A 22,476-nucleotide genomic window follows, 5' to 3' on the forward strand; every position below is an offset into this window, starting at 1 on the left:
TGAATTTCGTATTCATAATGTTTTCTTGTTAAAATAAATTGAAATTTTATATGCTTAAGTATTTTGAATGTTTGTAGCTTTATCGATCCATGGTCATTTCCATCCACTTACAGATTATCACTGCATTGAGTTCAAAATGTGCTTTTTTTTTAATTTTTTAAACATTTTAACCTAAGACAAAGAGGATTTATTCCATTTTGAGATGCGGCAAAGAAACTTTTCATACTTGAAAGCCTTTAGGATAGACTGAAATTAAAGTGTAATGCAAGCACCGATTTCTTTTCTATCTTATAGAAAATGCAATATCCATACTTACAAATGAAAAGAAAGAGAAATAATTTAAAAAATAACAAAGTCCTGAAAATATACAGGCCAAATTATTAGACGCACTGTAAGATTCTACGTAAAATCTTAATTGCCAGGTGATATTACACAAATTTATTGTTTTTACGTGACTGAAACCGGTTTGCACTTGTTTTCGTTTGTGTATCAATTGGTTAAATTAGACTATATATAACATCTTATGATCTTTTTGGAATTTCTTTTTCACTAAAATTAGTTCCCTGGGAGTCATGATCTAGAGTAGAAGTAAATAAATCGATCACTGAATCATGCAATTGAAGACCTTATTATTATTATTTGGTGATACTTAAAAAAAAAAACGATAAACTTACAGTCCCTGGTCAAATTATTAGACCCACTTTGAGAGTCTATGTAAAATCTTGTCATCAGGTGAAACCATACAGCTTTATTGTTTTTACGCGACTGAAACCGGTTTGCACTTGTTTACGTATCAATTAATCAAATTAGACGATATATAATATAGATTCGACGATTGGATAAATTAGACGATATATAAGTATAGAATATTTATTATATCAGGTATTTTATTAGTATATTATAATAATTAGACCAAATTACTGTAGTTTTTTTACTAATGTCATGCTTTGCACGAGTTTATACGCGATACTTTTATAGTTAAACATACATGTAATGGGTTTTTATTCGGGATATTTGTATTTATTTTAAACGTATTGCATTACAATGTTAACCAATTAATACACGAACGTAAAGAAATGCCAAGTCAAAACAATAAAGCTGTTTAGTATCACAAGATAATTAAGATTTCACGTAGAATCTATTAATGCCACGGACTGTACATAAAGGGGCATTGATTTCATAATAATGTTTGCAAAAATCATTATTGTCCGATTATTTCTATTTGTATGATAAGAAGCGTCCTATTTTTATCTATAAAAACGTAAAAATATATTCATACATATATGCAAATAGACAGTAAAATGAAATGCAATAATGTGCTTTTGTATGATAAAATGAGAAGATTGAAGGAACATAGGGAGATATTAGGAAAGAAAAATGACCTCAATAAATAAAGAATTGATCGGCGGGCGTGGCTGAGTAATTTAATAATGAATCAATAACAATCATCATGAGAAGAGATCACTTTTAAATAACATCCCCATCACGTGACTAATGTGCAAGTGATTTCAAATATGTTCGACGGAATACTTCTCTTAAACACAAAGTTTCATGTTTATATTTTATGAAAATCAAAGCTGGAACAAAATGAAATACATTTAAATCACATTTATTCCTAAGTTAAAAGAATGCATAATAATTAATAGTATCATTGTGATTTAATCTCAGAAATATACTCTAACAAACTAACTGAGAACATTTTTTTCTCATTTTCTTGTTTTAAAACTAATCAATTTTCTTTATCAAATTTAATGCAGGTAAAATAACTATTTTCATGCACCCTTTATCAAAACAAACTCCGAAAAATAATAATATTACTTGTATTTTAATTATTCCAATTGAATGAGAACATTGAATTTGATTGGCAACTTAACATGTTGCGTATCATTTTGTAATAACAGTAACAAGTCATTATATGTGTTTTGCAAAATGTTTTAGATCATGGAAAAGGCCATTTTGCTCCATGTTTTTTGTCGAGTTTATTTTGAATTTTTCTTAATGTCGAAGATCCAAATAAGATTTCCGAAATAAATAATTGCCTATTTCATGAAAATAAATATTTTGGAGCTTTTAAAATAATCTTGACAATCACCCTTTTTTTATTAATAATACATAATCAATTTAATTTTAATAATTTAAATAAAAAGTTAGGAACCAAAAATAAGCAAAGATCATGAAGGCTCAGCGGTTAAACCAAAAGCTGGACTTTTTGAAAACCCTTTTCCTATTCGTTTGTTTATTTGATTGGTTTATTAAAAAAAGATAACTTATTAAAATATAAAGTAAGTATATTCATTCAACAACGAAGAAAAACCAGTCTTGAGAGGAAAACAAATTAAGAATTGACTTTTCTATGCTTGTTTTTTAATTTAACAAATTAGGCAAATTAAGTATACACTGTTCTAACCTTGTTTTCTAATTTAGCAAATTAAGAATTGACTTTTCTATCCTTGTTTTTTAAATTAGCAAATTAAGCAAATTTGGAATTGAACCCTTGCTTTTTTATTTTTAATTTGATACTGAACAATCAAGATAGTTCACAAATATTGCATGTAAGGATTTCATTAGAAATATGATGAATGCCAGAAAATCAATTTCATTTAATAACTAAATACTATTGAATTTAATCATAGAAATTTATTTAAGATATTTTTTTATTCCCCTAGTCATGCTTATTAAAAAAATCCCCGCTTTTTATACATAAGCAAATGATTCAAATAAAAAGGGTTTAACAGTTTGAAGGGCATTGCACTAGTCGATAGTATTTAATAGTTTTGATAACATTACTTCTTTGTTAATAATAATCAATAATTCCGATTTGTACTTAAAATAAAAGTGTAGAAATAATGTTTCATTTTTTGTGACCGATAAGTCATAATCATTAATATGACATCGATATTTTGGCATGTATTTTGTTGGCTAACATGAGGCATGTAAGATTTTTTTGACCCTTGTTTGTTGTCATTTAAAAAGAAAGTTAGTTGTATTAGTTATTTAGTATGACAGAAATGGTTCCTTTTAAATAAACTCAGCTTCATAAGAATAGAACTAATTGTCGAAAAGATTTTGTCGACGTTTTTCTGTTTTCAAGAATAGATATTGTCGATCTTAAGATAAAAGATTCATGGAAACAAATTATTATTCTTGACCCGTAGTTAATACATAATTTGTTCTTTATTGCATCTTGAATAATTCATTAATTGACAATTTTAATTATTTTCAGATAAAATTTTGAATATTCCAAAATTGTAACACAATTTGTTACTTACAAATTTTAATATTTTTTTTGATATTATTTCTTTATTTTTACGATAATAACAAATGTTTGGAAGCATTCTTCAACCAAACTGTGGTGGACGGTATTAAATAACATAATATTAAAACATTTTTGGCAAAAATAATATTTTTGAAATTAAATACTCTTATCAAAGACAGAATAATGTTCTCTGACTTTAAATGCATATCATTTTAAAGTAAGCTTCTCAAATTAATCTATCGAATCATTAGAGTAATTTGTCAAAAGATTAAAAGTAAGTTCGGAATTGAAAAAGTTAAAATAAACGGGAATTGACTAAGCATTAAAAAGCCAGTTTGGCCGCTTCGCTTAATTTCCTCCGGCAAGTAAACAGGCTTCAATATGTTTAATCTTGTCTTTCTTGTTTAATGTCTTAATAAAGTATTTCTCCATTCAAAATAAGGGCTTGAATATTTTTTCTTTCATTTTTAACAAAGATTCTAAAAATAAGACGAAATTTTCACAATCATTTGTCTGATTCATTTTTTTTAAATGTATTTGCAGCAACAAACTCAATGAGTTCTGCTGAATCAAGTAAACCATGCATTGTGGTTGAAGAAAGAGAAAGTTATCCAACAGCTTCTACTCCTAGCAAAAGTAGGTTCCTTCTTTTGAACAAAGTGGATTTACCATTGACTAAAGAAATGAATCCATAACTAAATGCATGTATAGTTTGTCTGAGGCCATCTGCTGCTATGGTAACAAGAATAGGGCATTTCACTCTAGGACTAACACAACAGACCGAAGATACATTTTCTCTCGCCGTTCCGAGCGTGTCCTGAACCTTGAAATACCTCGTTACCATAGTCACGGGTCCAGATGAATGGCTAGGGGAGTTTTTACTTTAGACAAACTGTAAGAGGGAATCTATGATTGAGAAAATTGGGAAGGACGAAATTATATATGCAATAAATTATTGCATCTGTAAACGGATGATTGAAAAAGAGATCTCAAGTCAAAATTCTTGATGGTCCCCTCAAAACATTTTGATGGTTTCAGTCCAATTCATGATAGTCCGACATCATTTGATGGTCGCCATCATCCAACATTTCTCTATACGTGTTCATGGTTTTTGATATGTCAACAAACTTCCATCATTCCATAATGAAAAATGCTACTTTTATACTATAATGGTTAACCATTAAGAGAAGTTTGACTCTCATGGACCAACAATCCATGATGGTTCATGTGGTTCCAACTATACGTTTCCATGATGGTTTAATGGGAATTCTTTCTGGTTCTCAGGAAGCAGAACAATTTGGGTTTTTTATGTTGGACTATCATAAATCAGTCCGAATTTCTACATTGGAATGATGGTTGCTCATGATCGTCCCAATACTTGATTTTTAAGATACTATGATGGAAATTCTCGATGATTCAACATGAACAAAATAAGTTGCTATTCCTATGTTGGACCAACATAAATCAGTCCAAATTCTTACATTGAGGTGATGGTTACTTATGTTGGTTACTATCAAAAAATATAATGGTTCATGATGGAAGTAATGATGGTTACCATCAAGATTATGTTGGTCCATCAATGGAAAATTATCAAAAATTTTGACTTGGGAAGAGTCATGATTGACAGAATCGATGATTTACCATAGCAATGAGTAAAAGAGAAACTAATTTTAAATATTTGCAAAAAATAAATTTTTACACACAATTTCTGTTTACTGTAAACAATGTCAAATTGACCACCTCTATTATCCGGAGCCATAATATCTTTGTAACCTGTTTATCTCATATGTTGTCCGTTGAAAAAAGTCAAATTTATCTAGGAGTGTCATTTAATACTAACCCTTCATCTGTTGATCAACAATAAAATTCTTAGTTAAATTTTAATGTTATTATGTTTTTCTCTGAACTGGTAAAGAGCTAAATTAAACTCCTTTTTAGGTTGTCCATATGATAAAACTATTAACGCGTATATTCAAATATATGTGAGATAAGTATGATATAAAAAAACAATGACTCTGTAAGTTAAATCTCAAGTTACACAGATTTAAGTAATTTCATCTAAAGAAATTTACATGATTTCTTGAAAAAAAGAGTTATTAAACGAATGTCTTTTCAGTTTCAATTTCATCTGGTCAATCCTCCAATCAACGTGTATGTTTTCTGAGCCCAACTGAAGTGTCCTTCTATAAAAAGATTGAACTTGGAAAGATTTTAAAGAAACATTTGAGTTCTCACGAATCTTGGAACTTACTTTTCTTACATTCAGATGCATCATTTGTTCGATTTAATTTTTCTCTACCACACAGTGCCAAAATGGCTCTTTTGGCGAGAAGGAATGAGCCTCCATCCATTACAGCATATGACATCATGGAAGTTATTGCAGATCGACTTTATAAAAGGACAACATCAGTGGTAAATATTATTTTACGCAATAATTTTATTGAAAACATGTTATTTTTAAAAATGTTAATTTAGCGAGATTTTAAATAAAAATTACTCAAATCAATGAATTCAATTTTTCTGTGAGCTTACTAGTATGACAATTTACAAAAATGAACACAATTTTAACAACTCTTGATTCAATTGTTAGAAACAAAAATTGAATTAATCATTCTTTTACAGCAAGTTGAAGAAATTAATTTTCTTCACTATTTGGAAGCTGGAACATGGTATCTCACTCTAATCAACGATGATAATAAGCCAATATTCGTTGTTTTTACTCCAAATATTACACGTATGTATCATCCTTTCTTTTTATTATCCAATCACTGTAAAAGAAATCAGCACTGATTTTTCAATAATATAAATTTAAATGCAAAAATATTTTTTTAAAACTTTAATATAAAAGTGTTTTAGTCAAGATTTTGATTAATTACATATTCCCTAGCAAAAACTTTACCTTTGCCCTTGTTGGGTTCAAAATTGGCTCAATATGGGTCCTATATAAACATGGAACCAATATAGGGATGTATTTTAATATTGGTCCTACATAGGGGTATATTCGGCCTTTAGGGGACCAATATAGGGCCTATATTGGCTGATTAATGAATATCGGTCAAAACTGATAATTCTATATAGGGCCGGTAGTAAAGTCGGCTCTTGGCTCTTTGAATAACGGCTCTTTGAACCCTTATTGAGCAGTGAATATTAGTCCAGTGGTGGCCCAAGTTATTTTACTGCTAGGGTTATTACATTGTTTAACAAACATCAAATTGGAAGTTTATTTTCCTCCACTAAATGTTGCTAATTTAGACGCCATTTTCATGAGGCATCGTCAAATTGGTATAAGAATGTTTCAGCCTTTTAAGACTGCAATCAAATTAATAACTGAATAAAATACAGGTTACATATCCATTTGAATAATATAATAAAAGAAAAAAAAACACGCACATATAATTTAAAAAAAAATTTTCTTTATAAAATTAGATAAAAGTGAGATGACTTTACCACGTTCTCGAATCATAAATTTCTGATTGTATTTTTAAAAAATAAAGATGTGTGGGTTAAAGTAAGTAAAAATATATAAGTTTTTTAGGCGAAATTTAGGTATGCCTTAGGGGCTTCATACGAAGATTATGACACCGTTCCATTTTAAAACCGTGAAATTTACTTGCCATCATTATAAAACGTTTCTTAAGGACTAACAATTTTTGTAGTTTAACTACTTTAATATTATATGCTGAGTTTTTTTTTTTTAAATGTTTCCACGCGTCTTGATTACTGCTTCTGCGATTTGCTTGATGTTATCGTCATAAAGGTCTATCAATGACGGCAAGACTCCTATTTCTCTCAGATTAGCACTCATTGCTGGACACTAAAAGATGTGGCATGGTGTCAGCCGCGTATCTGAGCAGTTTCCACAATTCCTAAATACTTTCCTGCCCTCTCTGTCGATCTTCATGCCTCTGTGGTGGTTGGTTCTCAGCCTGGCTATAGTTTTTGTTGTGGATCTATCTGCATTTATATTACAAATCATGTGTTTCGTTGGAATTGGTTTTTCTCTTAGTTTAGATTTAGCAATTGCATTTGCATCTTGGATGAAGACGTTACAGTCATTAAAGTTTAGGTTTCTGGCATCCTTGACTAATTTATCTGCGCTTTCATTGCCTGCAATGTCAACGTGTGCTGGTATCCACTGAAGAGTACAGGTGTTGTTTAAGTCCTGAAGATCATGAAGATTTGAAATGATTTCTTGGGTGATAGAAGAGTCCCCTTTTAAAATTGCTTGGAGGGCAGCTTTCGAGTCGCAGACGATAACAAAGCCCTTTGCTTGCTCAGAGGTGGGAAGGGCTTTATACATATTAAGGGCCTCCAAAATTGCCCGTAGCTCGCAGGTGAAGTTAGAGGCTATAGCGACTGCTCCAAATATACCTTGTTTAGGGAAATTACTTAAAGTAGTTAAAAACACTCCGGAGCCTCCATTTGGGATAGTTTTATCAGAGGAACCATCTGTATATGCATGTACAAAGTTCTCTTTTGGAAACTGTTCAATTGTCTTGAGTCCTTTTTCTTTAATGATATCCTTGTTTTCATTTTTATTGCATGACTCCAAGAGGTCAGTGTGGATATTTGTGTTCAGTGGAAGCCTTTTGTGGAAGATTGGTTCTTGTAGAATGACAAATTTTCTGTGCTCAAGGCCTACGATTGCTCTGATATCTCTATCGTATTGCATAGGTGAAGATCTTTTCAGTCTTCTCTTGGCATTCCATTCTTCGAAAGTAATGCGGGAAATATGTTCAGGTACGCGACTTCGTGCTTTGTTGGTGAACTTTATCATATTTATTTTCCTTCTCTTCTGAAGACTTTCTGGACCACACTCTCTGGTTATCTTGCCATTGTTGGTGGAAGACACTGCACCGGTTATTATCTTTGCTGCTCTCGCTTGTACGCTTTCCAACTTGTTTAGGGCGGTATCAGAGGCATGCGCCCAGATCGGTGAAGCATACTCCATAATGGGTCTAATGAGTGAGGTATATGTGGTCTTTAGGGTTGTGGAGAAGCTCCCCAGTCTGTGCCGCAAAAACTTCTGATGCTGAGTTAGAAATGTAAATTAAACTCATGTGCAAAATCAACAAATTTATGAGGTTTAATGTACGCTCCATTTTAGTTTTATGTATAGTTTATAAATGATCCACTAAAAGTCTTACCTATAAACTCCTAAAAGTCTTCATGATCCGGATCTATAATTTAGTCCCTTAGAAATCGGAAATTCTTTTTTGTCTTTAAATGTATTTTTTTCCCGATATTTAGTAAAATTTATGTTTGCTAGAAATATTGTTATATTGAATTAATTGTTATTTTTCTCTCGATATTGTCAGATGAAATTCCATTAACTTGTCCAAATGCCTGCCATGAACACGGAAATTGTCATCTTGGTAAATGTCATTGTTTTCCTGGATACATAGGACCTGATTGCGCTGACAGTAAGTTGATTTTACTTCAATTTATTTCATTGAAATTATCAATTTTGATTCAAATATATTATTCACTTCAAAGTTTCAATGATAATTTTTACATATTAATTATGTTTGTTAGATACAAGGTGTTCCGTAATGTACACCCTTAATATGTATTTTTTTAAATTGACACCCTTAATATGTATTTTTTTTAATTGAAGTGACAAACTAATATTGAACTAGGTAAAGTAACAAAAATCGAAATCTGGCAAATTATTTTTTAATTTAGTTACGCAAAGTCCCTATATTAACTTGAAATATCGTTATTCTAAACTAACGAATTACATTTCCTTTATACTTCAAGTTTTTTTTGTAATAACAGAAATTTTTGAACAATTTGAGCCCTCAAAAAATGTTAGATTTAATTTTTTATAATATAATTTTAAATCATCTCAAGTAAGCTTTTTGAAAGTTATTTTGGTCGAAAGAAAAGAAGCTTCTTTTCGTTTCTTCAACTATTTTCTTTTAATACTTTAACAATTTCAAAAATAATATATCAAATAATTATTCGTTTAATTTTTCAAAAGCACTTTTAAGATCTACTAATTTTAACAACCTTAAATTGTTTACCAGGTCATTTTCATTGCAAATTCTTCTGACATTAAGAAAAAGTTTCATAAATAGCAACTTTACGTTTCTTTGTCTTAACTATCAGTATGCCTTCCGATTGCATAAAATAGATTTCTTTGTTTTTCTTTTCTGTTTTAAAAAGCTTAATTGACAGCGTCTGAAGTAAATTTTCAGCCAGCATTTGGTTTTTCTAAATGAGAGCCATAAATTATGATCGAGAAATATTTCCACGGTGCAACTGACTGCGCCAAAATTTGGTAAGAGACACAACGGTGACTGTATTTGTTTACGGCGTCATGTTTTCTTTACGACTCGGTGTATCGGGACAAGTAATGCATGTTGTTTCAAGTTTCTACTTATTTAGTTAAGTAAATTACTTATTTGCATAGATCTTTTTTTATGTTGCCTTTTTAAATTTGGTTGGCGGCATTAAATGGTTATGCCATAAAATATCTTCGTACGGTAAATACCTTGGCCTGCATTTGAACGCTTTAAAAAATACCTAGCAATGGTGCAACCTTGCTCTACTTTTATGAAAGAAAAAAAAGAAAGAATGTAAATAGGTGTTTCTTCAAAACATTTACTTTTGGCGCAATCTTCTACTGATATTTGGAGCTAGTAAAAATACCAAAATATGGTAAAATTGAGCTCCATTTTATGTAGCCAGCAATGAATACTAATTTTAGGTGCAACGTGTAATTTTTAACAGTGCATACATAAATGAAACTACTCCAGGTAATAATTTTACTTATTTCATTAGAAAAGCTATTCATTATCCTATCCTATGCCTATGTATAGATGCATAGAACGCAATTTCATGATTTTTGTGAAAGATAGATAAGCTCATAAGAGTGCATAGAAATTAATTGAATAGATATTTATCTGATGTATGCATACTATGGTATAGTACATGCATAATAAAATAATATGGAACAATCATACTATTCACCCAGAACCTGCCTTCGTAAGGCACAGAAAGGAGGTGCAAGAAATATTTACAAAACACTATAACGGCAATATATAGTTTGTCTAAAATAAGATCTCCCCTATACAGTCGTCTGGATCCGTGGCGGTGACTATGGTAACGAGGTATAACTATTTCAAGTTGGGGTGTGGGGTCATTGTTTGGGACAGGTTTTGGCCGGCAAGAGATTCCTCGGTCTAGTGTTTTAGCCTTAGAGTAAGTGCGCTAGTCTTGTTTCCATAGCAGGAGAATGCGAGGGAGTTCTTACTGTAGACAAACTAGATAATAGCAGTTTTCAAAGAAGCAAAAAATATTCATTCAATGATAAAATTGCATTAAAAAACATATAAAATAGATTGATTTAAAATACGTATCTCGAGTAGAGTGTTTTATATTACAGACTTTTTGACAATGATGCAAGTCGCTCTCAAGAATAAGGAATGGTAGATAAACTATTCCTTCATAAAATTAGACTTTGATTAGGAAGAGGATAATTTCTTTATAAGCATAACCTGATTAAAAAGATTTAATGGTTATTCATCTATTTTCGAGCGTTCCCTCTCTATAGTTTTGAAAGCATCTTTTAATCAAGTAATATTTTACTTATATAATAAACATAATGTATTACATGACAAATATCTTTTAAACATTAAGGGTTATTGAGCGTTTCCTCTCTATAGTTTTGAAAGCATCTTTTAATCAAGTAATATTTTACTTATGTAATAAACATAATGTAATACATAACAAATATCTTTTAAACATTAAGAGTTAATGAGCGTTCCCTCTCTATAGTCTTGAAAGCATCTTTTAATCAAGTAATATTTTACTTATATCATAAACATAATGTATTACATGACAAATATCTTTTAAACATTAAGGGTTAGTGAGCGTTCCCTCTCTATAGTTTTGAAAGCATCTTTTAATCAAGTAATATTTTACTTATGTAATAAACATAATGTATTACATAACAAATATCTTTTAAGCATTAAGGGTTAGTGAGCGTTTCCTCTCTATAGTTTTGAAAGCATCTTTTAATCAAGTAATATTTTACTTACGTAATAAACATAATGTATTACATAACAAATGTCTTTTAAACATTAAGGGTTAGTGAGCGTTCCCTCTCTATAGTTCTGAAAGCATCTTTTAATCAAGTAATATTTTACTTATGTAATAAACATAATGTATTACATAACAAATATCTCTTAAACATTATTCATTCTGACATGATATTATTATTTTAATAATATTTCCTTATCGGACGACTAGTTGTTTTTAAATCGTTATATGCTTTTTTTTAGCTTTTTGAAATTCTCATAATATTCCCTAACTGTACTTAGTAGGGTATTTTTTCTTGTAACATGTCATTCTACGAGATTTAATAGTAGCCTCAATAAGAAAACACTGTAGATAAAAATTATTGCTCACCACTATTTTCTTTTCAGCATTTTCAGATTTATCAATTTAAAGAAGGAACAAAAAATTGACAACATTTAAATTTGATAACAAAAAGAAATTTATTTAAATTTATTTAAATTTATTTAAAAATAATTTATGTTGCGAGCCCCATCATGCAGAAGATGGAATTAAATTAGCCCAAATTCACCTCTATAATTAAAAAACTCTTAAGACAAATAAATAAAAAAAAATAATCGTTGATTACATTTCAGCTTTTTTTTTCAAGAAAAAAATGGCTAAACAATTTTAAGAATTAAGCCTTTTCTCGCATTAAACAGATGGCAGAAAATTTTTTTCAAATTGAAATTTTGAGAGGAATGATTATTCGAATTCCATCCTCCTCAAAAATTGAAAGACCCCAATGATTATGAGCACAAATGAAGACAACTACATAATATACCCACATTACATAACATACCCACAGAATACCCACAACTTTTTTATTTATTCTTTGTACATGAACTGAACTTACATGAACGGGAAATTTCCCGTTCATGTAAGTACATCTGATTTCGCTACGCGCTTTAGGGATTTTGTTTCATACTGTTTCTTCGTTTTATTTTATTTTATTTTCTGTTTTTACGTGTTATTTTTACTTATTGTGTTCTATTTCATTTGCTGTAATTTTTGTAAAAAAATTTTTTTTGAGTGCTCCTCACACTATTATATTGATATATTTTGCTTTGGCTATATTGATACAATATCAGAAAGCACTCTTTTTTGCGGATATAATCGTGTGGGCTGATGAAAAGAATATATCTTTTATTTTCCGGTTTTTTTAAAAAATTTCATCCTTTTTTTTTTTAATCAGTTTTTTTTCCTTTTTTCCTCGTTATTATTTCCCCCCCCCCCCTTTTCATATGTCTATAATTTTCCTTTGTCTTATCTTCACACACACACACATATATATATATATATATATATATATATATATATATATATATATATATATATATATATATATATATATATATATATATATATATATATATATATATATATATATATATATATATATATATATATATATATATATATATATATATATATATATATATATATATATATATATATATATATATATATATATATATATATAATAGCTTCGAACATTACGTGATTCACCATCTTTTAACATTAAAAGAAGTTGCATCATCCTCTTGACATTGAGAGGCGCCATCCACTCCCGAAGGGAAACTCCCGAATTTATAAATAACTCTTACTTTATACCATAGAACAATCTAATTCTTAGTCACATGCATTCCAGAGACCACTGCGAGAAGGCAACTCTCACGAGACATGTCAATAATGTTAACTGCTATATCCTTCTATCCTTTTATTTCTATTAAATTGGTATGTTTGTTAAATTATCGTCATTATTTCATCTAATACTGCACTAACTCCCACATATATATATATATATATATATATATATATATATATATATATATATATGTGTGTGTGTGTGTGTGTGTGTGTGTGTGTGTGTGTGCAAACTGGTTTCAGCCGCTTTAAAACAATGAAACTGTAGAGCAGGGATGGGCAAACTACGGCCCGCGGGCCAACTGTGGCCCGCCGGAAGATTTTATCCGGCCCGCGGACAGAATTTTAACTTTTTACTTTCTCTATTTTTGTTCTACAAAGCATAAATAAATTAAAATAGTTAGCATTAACAGCTTCAATTGATAAAATGTTGAAAGCAAAAGTCCCTTATAGAATAGCCGTAGATTAGCTCCAACTAGTATTTGTCTTTCTCGAGGAGCAGGCATATGGAATCTAATATAGGTGAATTGTACTTCACATGAGGCTTACTACGCATTTTAAGTTCCAACGAGCGGATTTTTCTTCCGGCGTGAGTTCTAACATAATTTACTGCGTATGGAAAGGCTGCACGCATACAACGTCAATGTAAATAATGGTGAAATTATTAAATGTATGAAATGGCTACTGCCTTTTTGAGTTATTTGTAAACATTTTTAATCCCAAAATGGCAACCAAAAAATGCAAAGTTGATGTAGAGTGCCATGCGTTCAATGATGAATTGACTTTATTTTATTTCAGAAGTTAGAATTTTTATTTTAGAAGTTTTTACTAGGCCCACGAAACTTTTTTTTTCCAGATTTTTGGCCCAGGACCAAAAAAGTTTGCCCATCCCTGCTGTAGAGTGTGACCTGATAATTAAGATTTTACATAGAATCTAATAATTTGGCCTGTATTGTCTTCTATTTTGCATAGCACATTAACTTGTATTGTGATAAATAGTATATTATTCGAAATGGTTCCATTTATGTGAGCCATTATTTTGTTAGAAGACATATAATTAATTAGAGGGGACAATATGCATTTACCGTTTTCAAATGAACTGTCCTTTCTATTTTGCTCCAAGGATATTTTACTTGTTTTTTCAAAGGATATTTTCTTTTCAACGGGAGAAACAGTGTTGTTTAAATCAAATAATTGATTTATTTTTTGCACTAGAAAAGTGATTGTCAAATTAACTTAATATCAATGGGCATTTTTAAAAGAGTTTGTCAACAAGACTTAAAAATACTGCAAGCAAAAACAAGTTGCAATTAAAAAGCATCTAAAAATAACCTCAGATTTGAGCCTTTTTAGATTCATACTTTGGAAGAAAAATTTTTTTTACTAAATAGTTGATAGCCAACTGATTAATTGGTTGTATCCTTATTTAATGTTCGACTTTTTAAAACTATTTTAGTAACATTTAAAAATTAAAATAAAAAATTTATTTTTTTAACCAAATAAATCTACAAAAAACCTGATTTTTATTTAGAAATGAAAGTTTTAATAGAATGAAATAATTTTACCGATTTTAGTCCTAGACATCTAGATGGGATCGTCCAAGCAACAATAGGCATAAAGAGGGAAAGGCAAAAAAGAACGAATTGTTCTAAATGGAGCAAGGAAAAAAAATAACTTCAAACATTAAAATGCGTATTTGTGTGCATAACTGGAGTTGAAAAAATAAATCTAGTTGTGAAAGATCATTTACAAGATATTTAGATACTTTCAAATAAATATTCCAATTTTCTATCATACTTTTTGATTTTCCAATTATTTTGTTTTTAATAGTAAATCTGTGCATATTTTTTTAAAATAGAAACAAACATTACTCCCAGTATTGCATTTTGAAAAGAAGTTAAGACTACAAAAATACAGTTTGAATTCATTTTATTTTATTTTATTTTATTTTATTTTATTTTATTTTATTTTATTTTATTTTATTTTATTTTATTTTATTTTTGAACAGTTTTTGGGTAAACCCAATTTTTGGGCTTACGACTACTGATGTTCAACTCCATAGCCTTGTAATTTTGAACCCAATCCAGAAGACAAGGTAACTCCTGGATCAAATATTGGGGGAAATTTGCCTTTAGGATTGTAGGATTTTTTTGATGGAACTAAACCGCATTTGTATTACATGGAGAGGAAGACCACGAGAATCTCCAATGGTTAGCCTGACAGCAAAGGGACTCTAATCAATGATCTATCTACTACAGAGGATGTTTCTCGCCGGCATTGTGGTCTGTGCAAGCCGGATTTGTATCAACCAGCCATAGCGGGGATTCAAACCCAGTTCACCTCACCATCACGGCTCAATTTGTTATCATCAAATTAAAACTTATGATCAAAATGATACCTTAAAACTGACGGAACCTGCTTTACTGATATAAAAATCCACGTCATATTAAACTGTTATGGAATAAAATGAAAGTTTACTTTTCGTAAGAGAGACCGAAAACTCCATTTAATGAAACTAGTTTCGATTATTGAAATAAAATGAAGTGGAAATATATTTATGACATTTTAAACAAAATGAGTGTGCAAAATTCGAATTCAGGAATAAAACTTTCAAAAACTATATCTTGATTTAAGGAAATTGAATTATAATAAAAAGAAAAACGGCGTTTTGTGAGCTATTTTGAGATATTTTATAGGCATTATGCAAAAAATATATTTTTTTACAGTAACTACGTAGCAAACATCAGTAGACGTCCCCTGTTTAACGTATGAGTGTTTTTCGCCCTTTAGGTCAAAGTTAGAAAACTCATTCGATAAAAAAGTATTTCGAAAAAATGCTTATTTCGATATTCTTAAAAGATTTCTTACTAAGGCTTTTTTTAAAACTTTTATCTTTTTAACTTAAAAAATACGAGAATGCAATAGTAGATACAAGATGTTGTTCATTGATAAAATGGGGTCAGAAATTTAATCATTTTACACTTTTAAAATAGTTTTTAAAATTATACACTAATATGAAGAAAAAAATAATACAATTAAATTTTAAGAGATCTATTCAAAAATAGCAAATACTAAGGCTCACATTTATTGACTAAACAGTTATTGAATTTTCCCAAAAGACTAACAGTAAAAGCCTTAAGGGTAATTATTTTAGAATACCCTGTTGTATCATTTCAACTGAAATCAACGACTGAAATCATCTCAGCAGAAAAGTTTGCTTTCTTAGAAGCGCCTAAAAGTTAACTATAGTATTAGTTCTTATTGTTAATACACCACTAAACAGGGGGAAATGCCTAAAAGTTAACCATTAGTACTTACTGTTAATCTACCACCAAACATGAGGAAATGCTTAAAATCAACTATAGTATTAGTACTTATTGTTAATCAACCATACCAAACATGAGGAACATTTTACATATTTATTTTTTATTAAAAAATAATATTTTATTAAAAATTGCTAAGTTTAATTACATATTCGCTATAATTAGATCTAATTTTCATTTCATATATTTGTTGTGTTCAAATAATTCCACGTACAACACAAAAAAAATTTTAATTTTTGTACTGAACAAATAAAATAAGACTTATGAAAAATAGTTTCCACCATTGGAGTTTCTGTAAACCTAATTTCTGGTGAGTAAATTGTTTACCACCTAAATTTCCAGTTACGTTATAAAATGATCGAAGGTCAAAATATTATGTTTAGTAGCCTACTTTTAACAATACGCTTTTTAACGGCACATTCAATACAACCTATAAGAGTGGACATCAGGTGGCTGAGTCATGAAAAAAAAATTTTGAAAAATATTTTTCAATTTATATTTGAATACGCAAAATAATTTTTTTTTTGGCAGAGTCATTTATTTCTTTAGCAGATTTTGTTGCAAGGACTAACAATAGTCTATTATATGAATTGGATTCCATTTCATTCTGTCAAGTATGTGAACGGTTCAAAAAAGTAAAATTGGCTCAAAATTTCAAAAATAGTAAAAAATTATAAAAAAGAGGCATTTTTTTTGAAAAAAAATCTTCGTGGGGAAATTAAAGGCGGAACAATTATCACATTTTCTGAACTATACAAGAATATAGGAAGTGCCGCATCAAATCCGCTATTTAGATAGGGCTATCTTGAGTCAATATCATGAATGAAAAAAATTTAAAAATGTCGACTGCAAAAACAATACTAACTACAAACAAACTGTTTCAAATCTGTTTTGTGTCTGGCGAGAATGGATGCCTATTTTTGAGAAACCCTTAATTTTAAGTAAATGAAGTTTTTAAATTATCAAGTAAGTGGTATATATTGTTTTCAAAAATAAGAGTTTCTTACTTTTTCTTATGAATTGTCTGTTGTCAAAAATGTTTAGTAAAAAAGAAAAAAGATATTTTTAGGTTTCTTCATGCGTTCTTAGGACAGATTTACAAAATCTATGAGGTTACCTTCCTTTGAAGAAGGTATATTAGGGCCTCTCAGACGAACGCTTTTAATTTAGCTTTACACTATGTTGGCCGCTACAAACGTTTTGTTTAAACTGTTGTTTTCTGCTTAAACCGAACTAAAAACCATGCAATGCGAAGAAGTTCATTCAACAACAAAAATAATTTTATTGCTTTTTGTTTAACATTATTGCATTTGTTCCATAAGAAAATATTTTTCCACTTCAAAATTATATTTATTTTAACTATACAATTTAAAACAAGTTAAATAATCAATACAAGTTCAAAAATATTTTTTAAATAACATTAATAACAGGCTGAATTAATTCTATAATTGACCAAATTTTTTTGCTCACGGATCCATAGTTTCACGTAGAGCAAAATGCTCTTGATGCCACAGCTTTAAAGAGATAGTCTACTGCAAATGTTTGTTTTGATTTTGTGGTCATTACATTAGCGTTTTTAATTTACGGATTTTTGCAAAATCTCTCATTTTTACTTATGTACCATATTTGTACCATGTACATACTATGTTTGATATTTTTTCACGAACACGCATTTCACCAGAACTGACGCATGCGTCAAGTGTGACCTTAAAATTATTTGGTTTTTTTAGCTATTTTATGCTATTTTAGAATTAAGTTCAAAATGTAGAGAAAACATAGAAAAAATTACAGAATAATGAAAGAAGAGAAGAAGTAAATTATTAAAAGAAATAATAAAAAATTTAATAAAAATCAGGGGAAAAAAGATATAATTTCTTCATTAGCTCACACGATTATATCAGCAAAAAGGATTGCTTTCTAATATTGCATTAATATAGCCAAAGCAAAATATATCAATGTAATAGTGTGAGCAGCACTAAAAAACATTTTTGAAACAAAGTATAATAGAACACATTAAGTAATAAATATCGCGTAAAAAAAACAGAAAATAAAATGTAAAGAAAAAATAGAACGAAATCTATAAAGCGACTAGCGAATCCAAATGAACTTACATAAACGGTTCAAAACTGATTGAAAATATTTTCGCAATAAGATTGCCAGATTACAAATATGACACGCAAATTGAGGTAAAAGCGTAAATAGAGGGTTTTGTTTCATAGCGCGTTTTTGCTGCAGTACTAAAGCACGTGTTTCATTTGTTAGTAACCAAGAATGGGCCCGAAAATGGATGTGTGCAAGGTAATATTATATTGGATAATTTAAAGAAGTTTATAGTTAATAAGGTTGATATTCAATTATGCAAATCTAATGGTTTTAGAAAATTAACTTTTATTTAAAAAAAAAGAAAGAAAAAGAGAGAAAGAAACATGAATAGCCTCCTTTGCACATATTTTAAGCCGCGAAATTGCCGAAATGGATTTGCGCGGATTTGCCAAATTTATTAAACAAATTAACAACGAAGTTTTTAGTAAATTTATTTACAATAACATACAAACAATAACATTAACACAATGATTTTATATAGAATTTAATTGCTTTAGTTGATTTTACACAGAATTTACATTGTTCTTTTTAACAAATTTTGATGTCTATTTGTTTTTTGGATAAATAAACATTACTACATATCTTATTACTATATATCATTTGATTAAAAATGCCATTTAAATAGATGTTTTTGAAAACATTAGAATTCCAAGCAGTTAATTTCTTTTATATTGAGACTAAAATCACTTCTTTTATCGTATAAATCAGCAAAGCAGATTTTTCTTCCTTTATAATTCCCGAATCCAAAAAATTAAAATTTATATTATCATCATGATTACGAAGCGGGATTAACTCCTCGGGGTAAGTATTATTTAATAAAATTGTATAATCTTTATAATTAAAGATAATTAAAACATTAATAAATCTAAAAATAAATTTAATATTTAGAGTATAATTTTTTTCTTAATCGTGCAAAAATAAGTTTGTTAAGAGAGGTGAAAAATTAGATCCTTGTGGTATACCGTCAATTTGAAGAAAAGATAATTATTAAAAAGACAAAAATTAATTAGAATTTCCCAATAATCAAAATCACAATTAAGGATATTTCTAAATTCGTAGTAATAATTCAAAAGGAAATCTTTTAGTTTAGAAAGGGGAATGCTATTAAAAAGAGCTCAAATGCAAGCCAAGGTAGCTATTTACCGTAAATCGAATTATTTTATGACCTAACCATTTTATACTGCCAACCAAATTTAAAAAGGCAACATAAGAGAAGTGAACTTTAATTAATGCAAATAAGACCTACTTAAATAAGTTAATATTTGGAACAACATGTATTAGTCGTCCCAATACACCGAGTCCGAGTTGTGAAGAAAACATAGCGTCATAAACTCAATTTACAGTCACCTTCAAAGTTTTGTGTCTTTTACCAAATTTCGGTGCAGTCATTTGCACCATGGAAGTATTCCTCGATCATACTTCACAACTTATGGTGTAACTAAAATAAAATGATCTCTCATTTAACTGAATTTTGGGATATTGAGAAACTTTGCCCGAAGTACTGGTTAAAGATTCACCGATTTTTTTACAGCTTTAAATCGTCAAATATACGGAGAAAGTATGAAAAAAAGGATATTTTTTACTGACCCTGGATACTATTAGGGTACCGGATACTACGTAAGGTAATTTACATCAAATGATGACTAAATTTAGTTTTGTCTCAATAAATTTGCTTAATGGATTTAAATGAACTCTCTGGTTGAAAAAGTTACCCTTAGTTCTTGACTATTAAAGATTTCTATAGGTTACATTTGGCAACAAAAATAGGCATTTTTTTTAACATTAGAGCAAAAATTCATATTGAGTCATAAAATGCGTAAGAAGAGTCTTTCTGAAGAATGGGTGTCACTTAATGTCATCTTTTTTCTTTTTTTTCAATCCTTAAAAACCATATTTAAATAAAATTGGTGAATTTTTTGGGGGTTCAATAAAAGTATCTATCGTAAATATATTTACCCAAATAATAATAAATTTCAAAGAATAATATTTAAATTGGTTATATCCTGAGTCTCGTTTTTACACAATATTTGTTTTTTTTTTTAAAAAAAATAACTACACTAGAAAGACTTAATTTATTGCCCAAAAGTAGTCAAAATAACTGCATTGTGACTAATGTGTTAAGAAATTTGAATTTTCAATATTTTTTACAGTTATATTACAAGTTATTAGTAAATATTAACGGTAAAAAAATTATATGTTGCACAAAAAGTCCCAGATTCTGAAAAATTGTGTCATTATATACATCATTGTTTTTCTAATTGAAATTAAAAAGGACTTCCTTGGTCAATCTAGCATATATATTTATTCCTGATTTCTCTTTAAAATACATTAACTCTAAACATGAACTGTAAGATAATTCAAATTTTAAAATAGAATTATTTTATTATAAATTTTATTATTTTAAACAAAATAAAAATTACAAATCATTTTTGTAACAAAATCTCAGTTATTGAATTAAATAGAATGTTTATCTTAGAAGAAAAAATACAGTCTATTTCACCTCTTCTGGAAAAAAAGATTTTCTTTTAAATTGACAAGAGTAATGCCCATTAGAAAGGAAAACAAGCTCTGAAATAAAAAAAAATTTTCTCTTGTGTTAGCCAATTTGTTTTTTTTTTACATCGAACACGCAAATAGCTTTCCTGTCATGCTCAATTTACGAACGTTTCTTTGGTACATTATGTAAGGCGTTCAAAAATACTTTAAATCTTTAAAATAGGAAATAAATAACGAATAAATGTTTTATGGAACAATTTCTGCATCTCTTACTTAATGTTTTTTCTCTCTTACTTCGACAAAAATTGCTTTTGAAATTGCAAATTCAGTCGAATATGTTATAATCTTTTTTTATGTCAAGCAGTTTTATTATAAAGTGTGTAGGGTTATAAAGTCTTACAATAGAAATTTCTTTTTTTAAGCAAATAAAATGCTGCGTCATTTTATAAAAAAATGTTTTCCAACTTTGTTAATTCATATTTTTAAAATTAAAAACAATTAAATGCTGAGCAAAAAAAAAAAATCGCAAAATATTTTGCTTGACGTGCTTAAATTCTAAAACATAACTAACATAACAAACAACAAAACTAACAAACATACTAACTAACAAACAAAACTAACATACAAAACTAACAAACTAACATAACTAACAAAACAAACTAAACATAAAATGGCACATCAAATGAAATGTAATCATCTTTATTTAAATCAATCGTTTCCCAATAAAACAAACATTTGCACACGATACTTTTATCAAGGATATTCTTCTTTTTGCTTTACTTTTAGCAGTCAATAAGGTTTAGCAGCCAACAAAATTAGATAAAAATACAATCATAAGTATGCATGATTTATAAAAAAATATATAATAATGATAATAATTCAAAACAAAAGTAAATGTAATGAGACAAGTTCTAGTAAATGTCTTTTTATTAAAGTTGCGTTTTTTTTGGGGGGGGGGAGGATTTTAGCGGAAATTAAAGAAGCGCAATTGTAAAGAAAACTTTAGAATTTTTTTAAACATAAAATTTTATGTGGGGAGATAAGTTATAGACAATATCAACTTTCATCTATGAAAAGGTACCCCAACATAGAATTGAGTTAACATGTCTTATATACTAGTGAATTGGAATTGTATTTTTGTAATGTTAGACACACTACAGTACACCCCCACCAGAATTATAGCTGTGATAGAATTCGATGAACTGATACCACTAGTTGATTCATTGCTGTTTTGTGAGAAGCCGGGAGAACTGCATTAAGATCACCGTACTTTTGAATGCTGATGGTGAGAGCTGTATTAAGTTCACGGGCGTGATATCTCCTGTGTTTCATTTAGCAGTCGAGTGTATACGTTGTGTGTGATTGAGACTGAGTAGCAACAGCGCGAGGAGGTGGATAATATCACATTCACAAGTAGCAAGTCGAAAGTTCAATGTGGTTCATCCATAGAAGTAGGCGTGCTTAATTCGAAGTGGGAGTTTCTGTCAAGGTAGGCATGTTCACATCACGTCCGAAGGTCACCAGTGTGGGGCGAGTGTTAACGTCAAAGTCAACCTTCATCTATGAAAATGTACCCCACATTAGAATATA

At 29.2% G+C, this 22,476-nt stretch overlaps 1 protein-coding gene across 1 annotated transcript in view; it reads left to right on the forward strand.

Annotated features, from left to right (window-relative positions):
* Nucleotides 1–22,476, forward strand: part of LOC107452026 (teneurin-a-like) — a 301,547-nt gene that overhangs the window by 165,968 nt on the left and 113,103 nt on the right. The window contains exons 8-11 of the mRNA XM_087155352.1: nt 3,800–3,892; nt 5,373–5,668; nt 5,879–5,990; nt 8,575–8,679. Coding sequence (XP_087011478.1) covers nt 3,800–3,892; nt 5,373–5,668; nt 5,879–5,990; nt 8,575–8,679 — 606 coding nt within the window. The remainder of the gene's footprint in view (nt 1–3,799; nt 3,893–5,372; nt 5,669–5,878; nt 5,991–8,574; nt 8,680–22,476) is intronic.

Source organism: Parasteatoda tepidariorum, chromosome 11, assembly GCF_982258835.1.
Source record: "Parasteatoda tepidariorum strain Cologne lab strain chromosome 11, Ptep-v5.0, whole genome shotgun sequence".
NCBI classification, from domain to species: domain Eukaryota; kingdom Metazoa; phylum Arthropoda; class Arachnida; order Araneae; family Theridiidae; genus Parasteatoda; species Parasteatoda tepidariorum.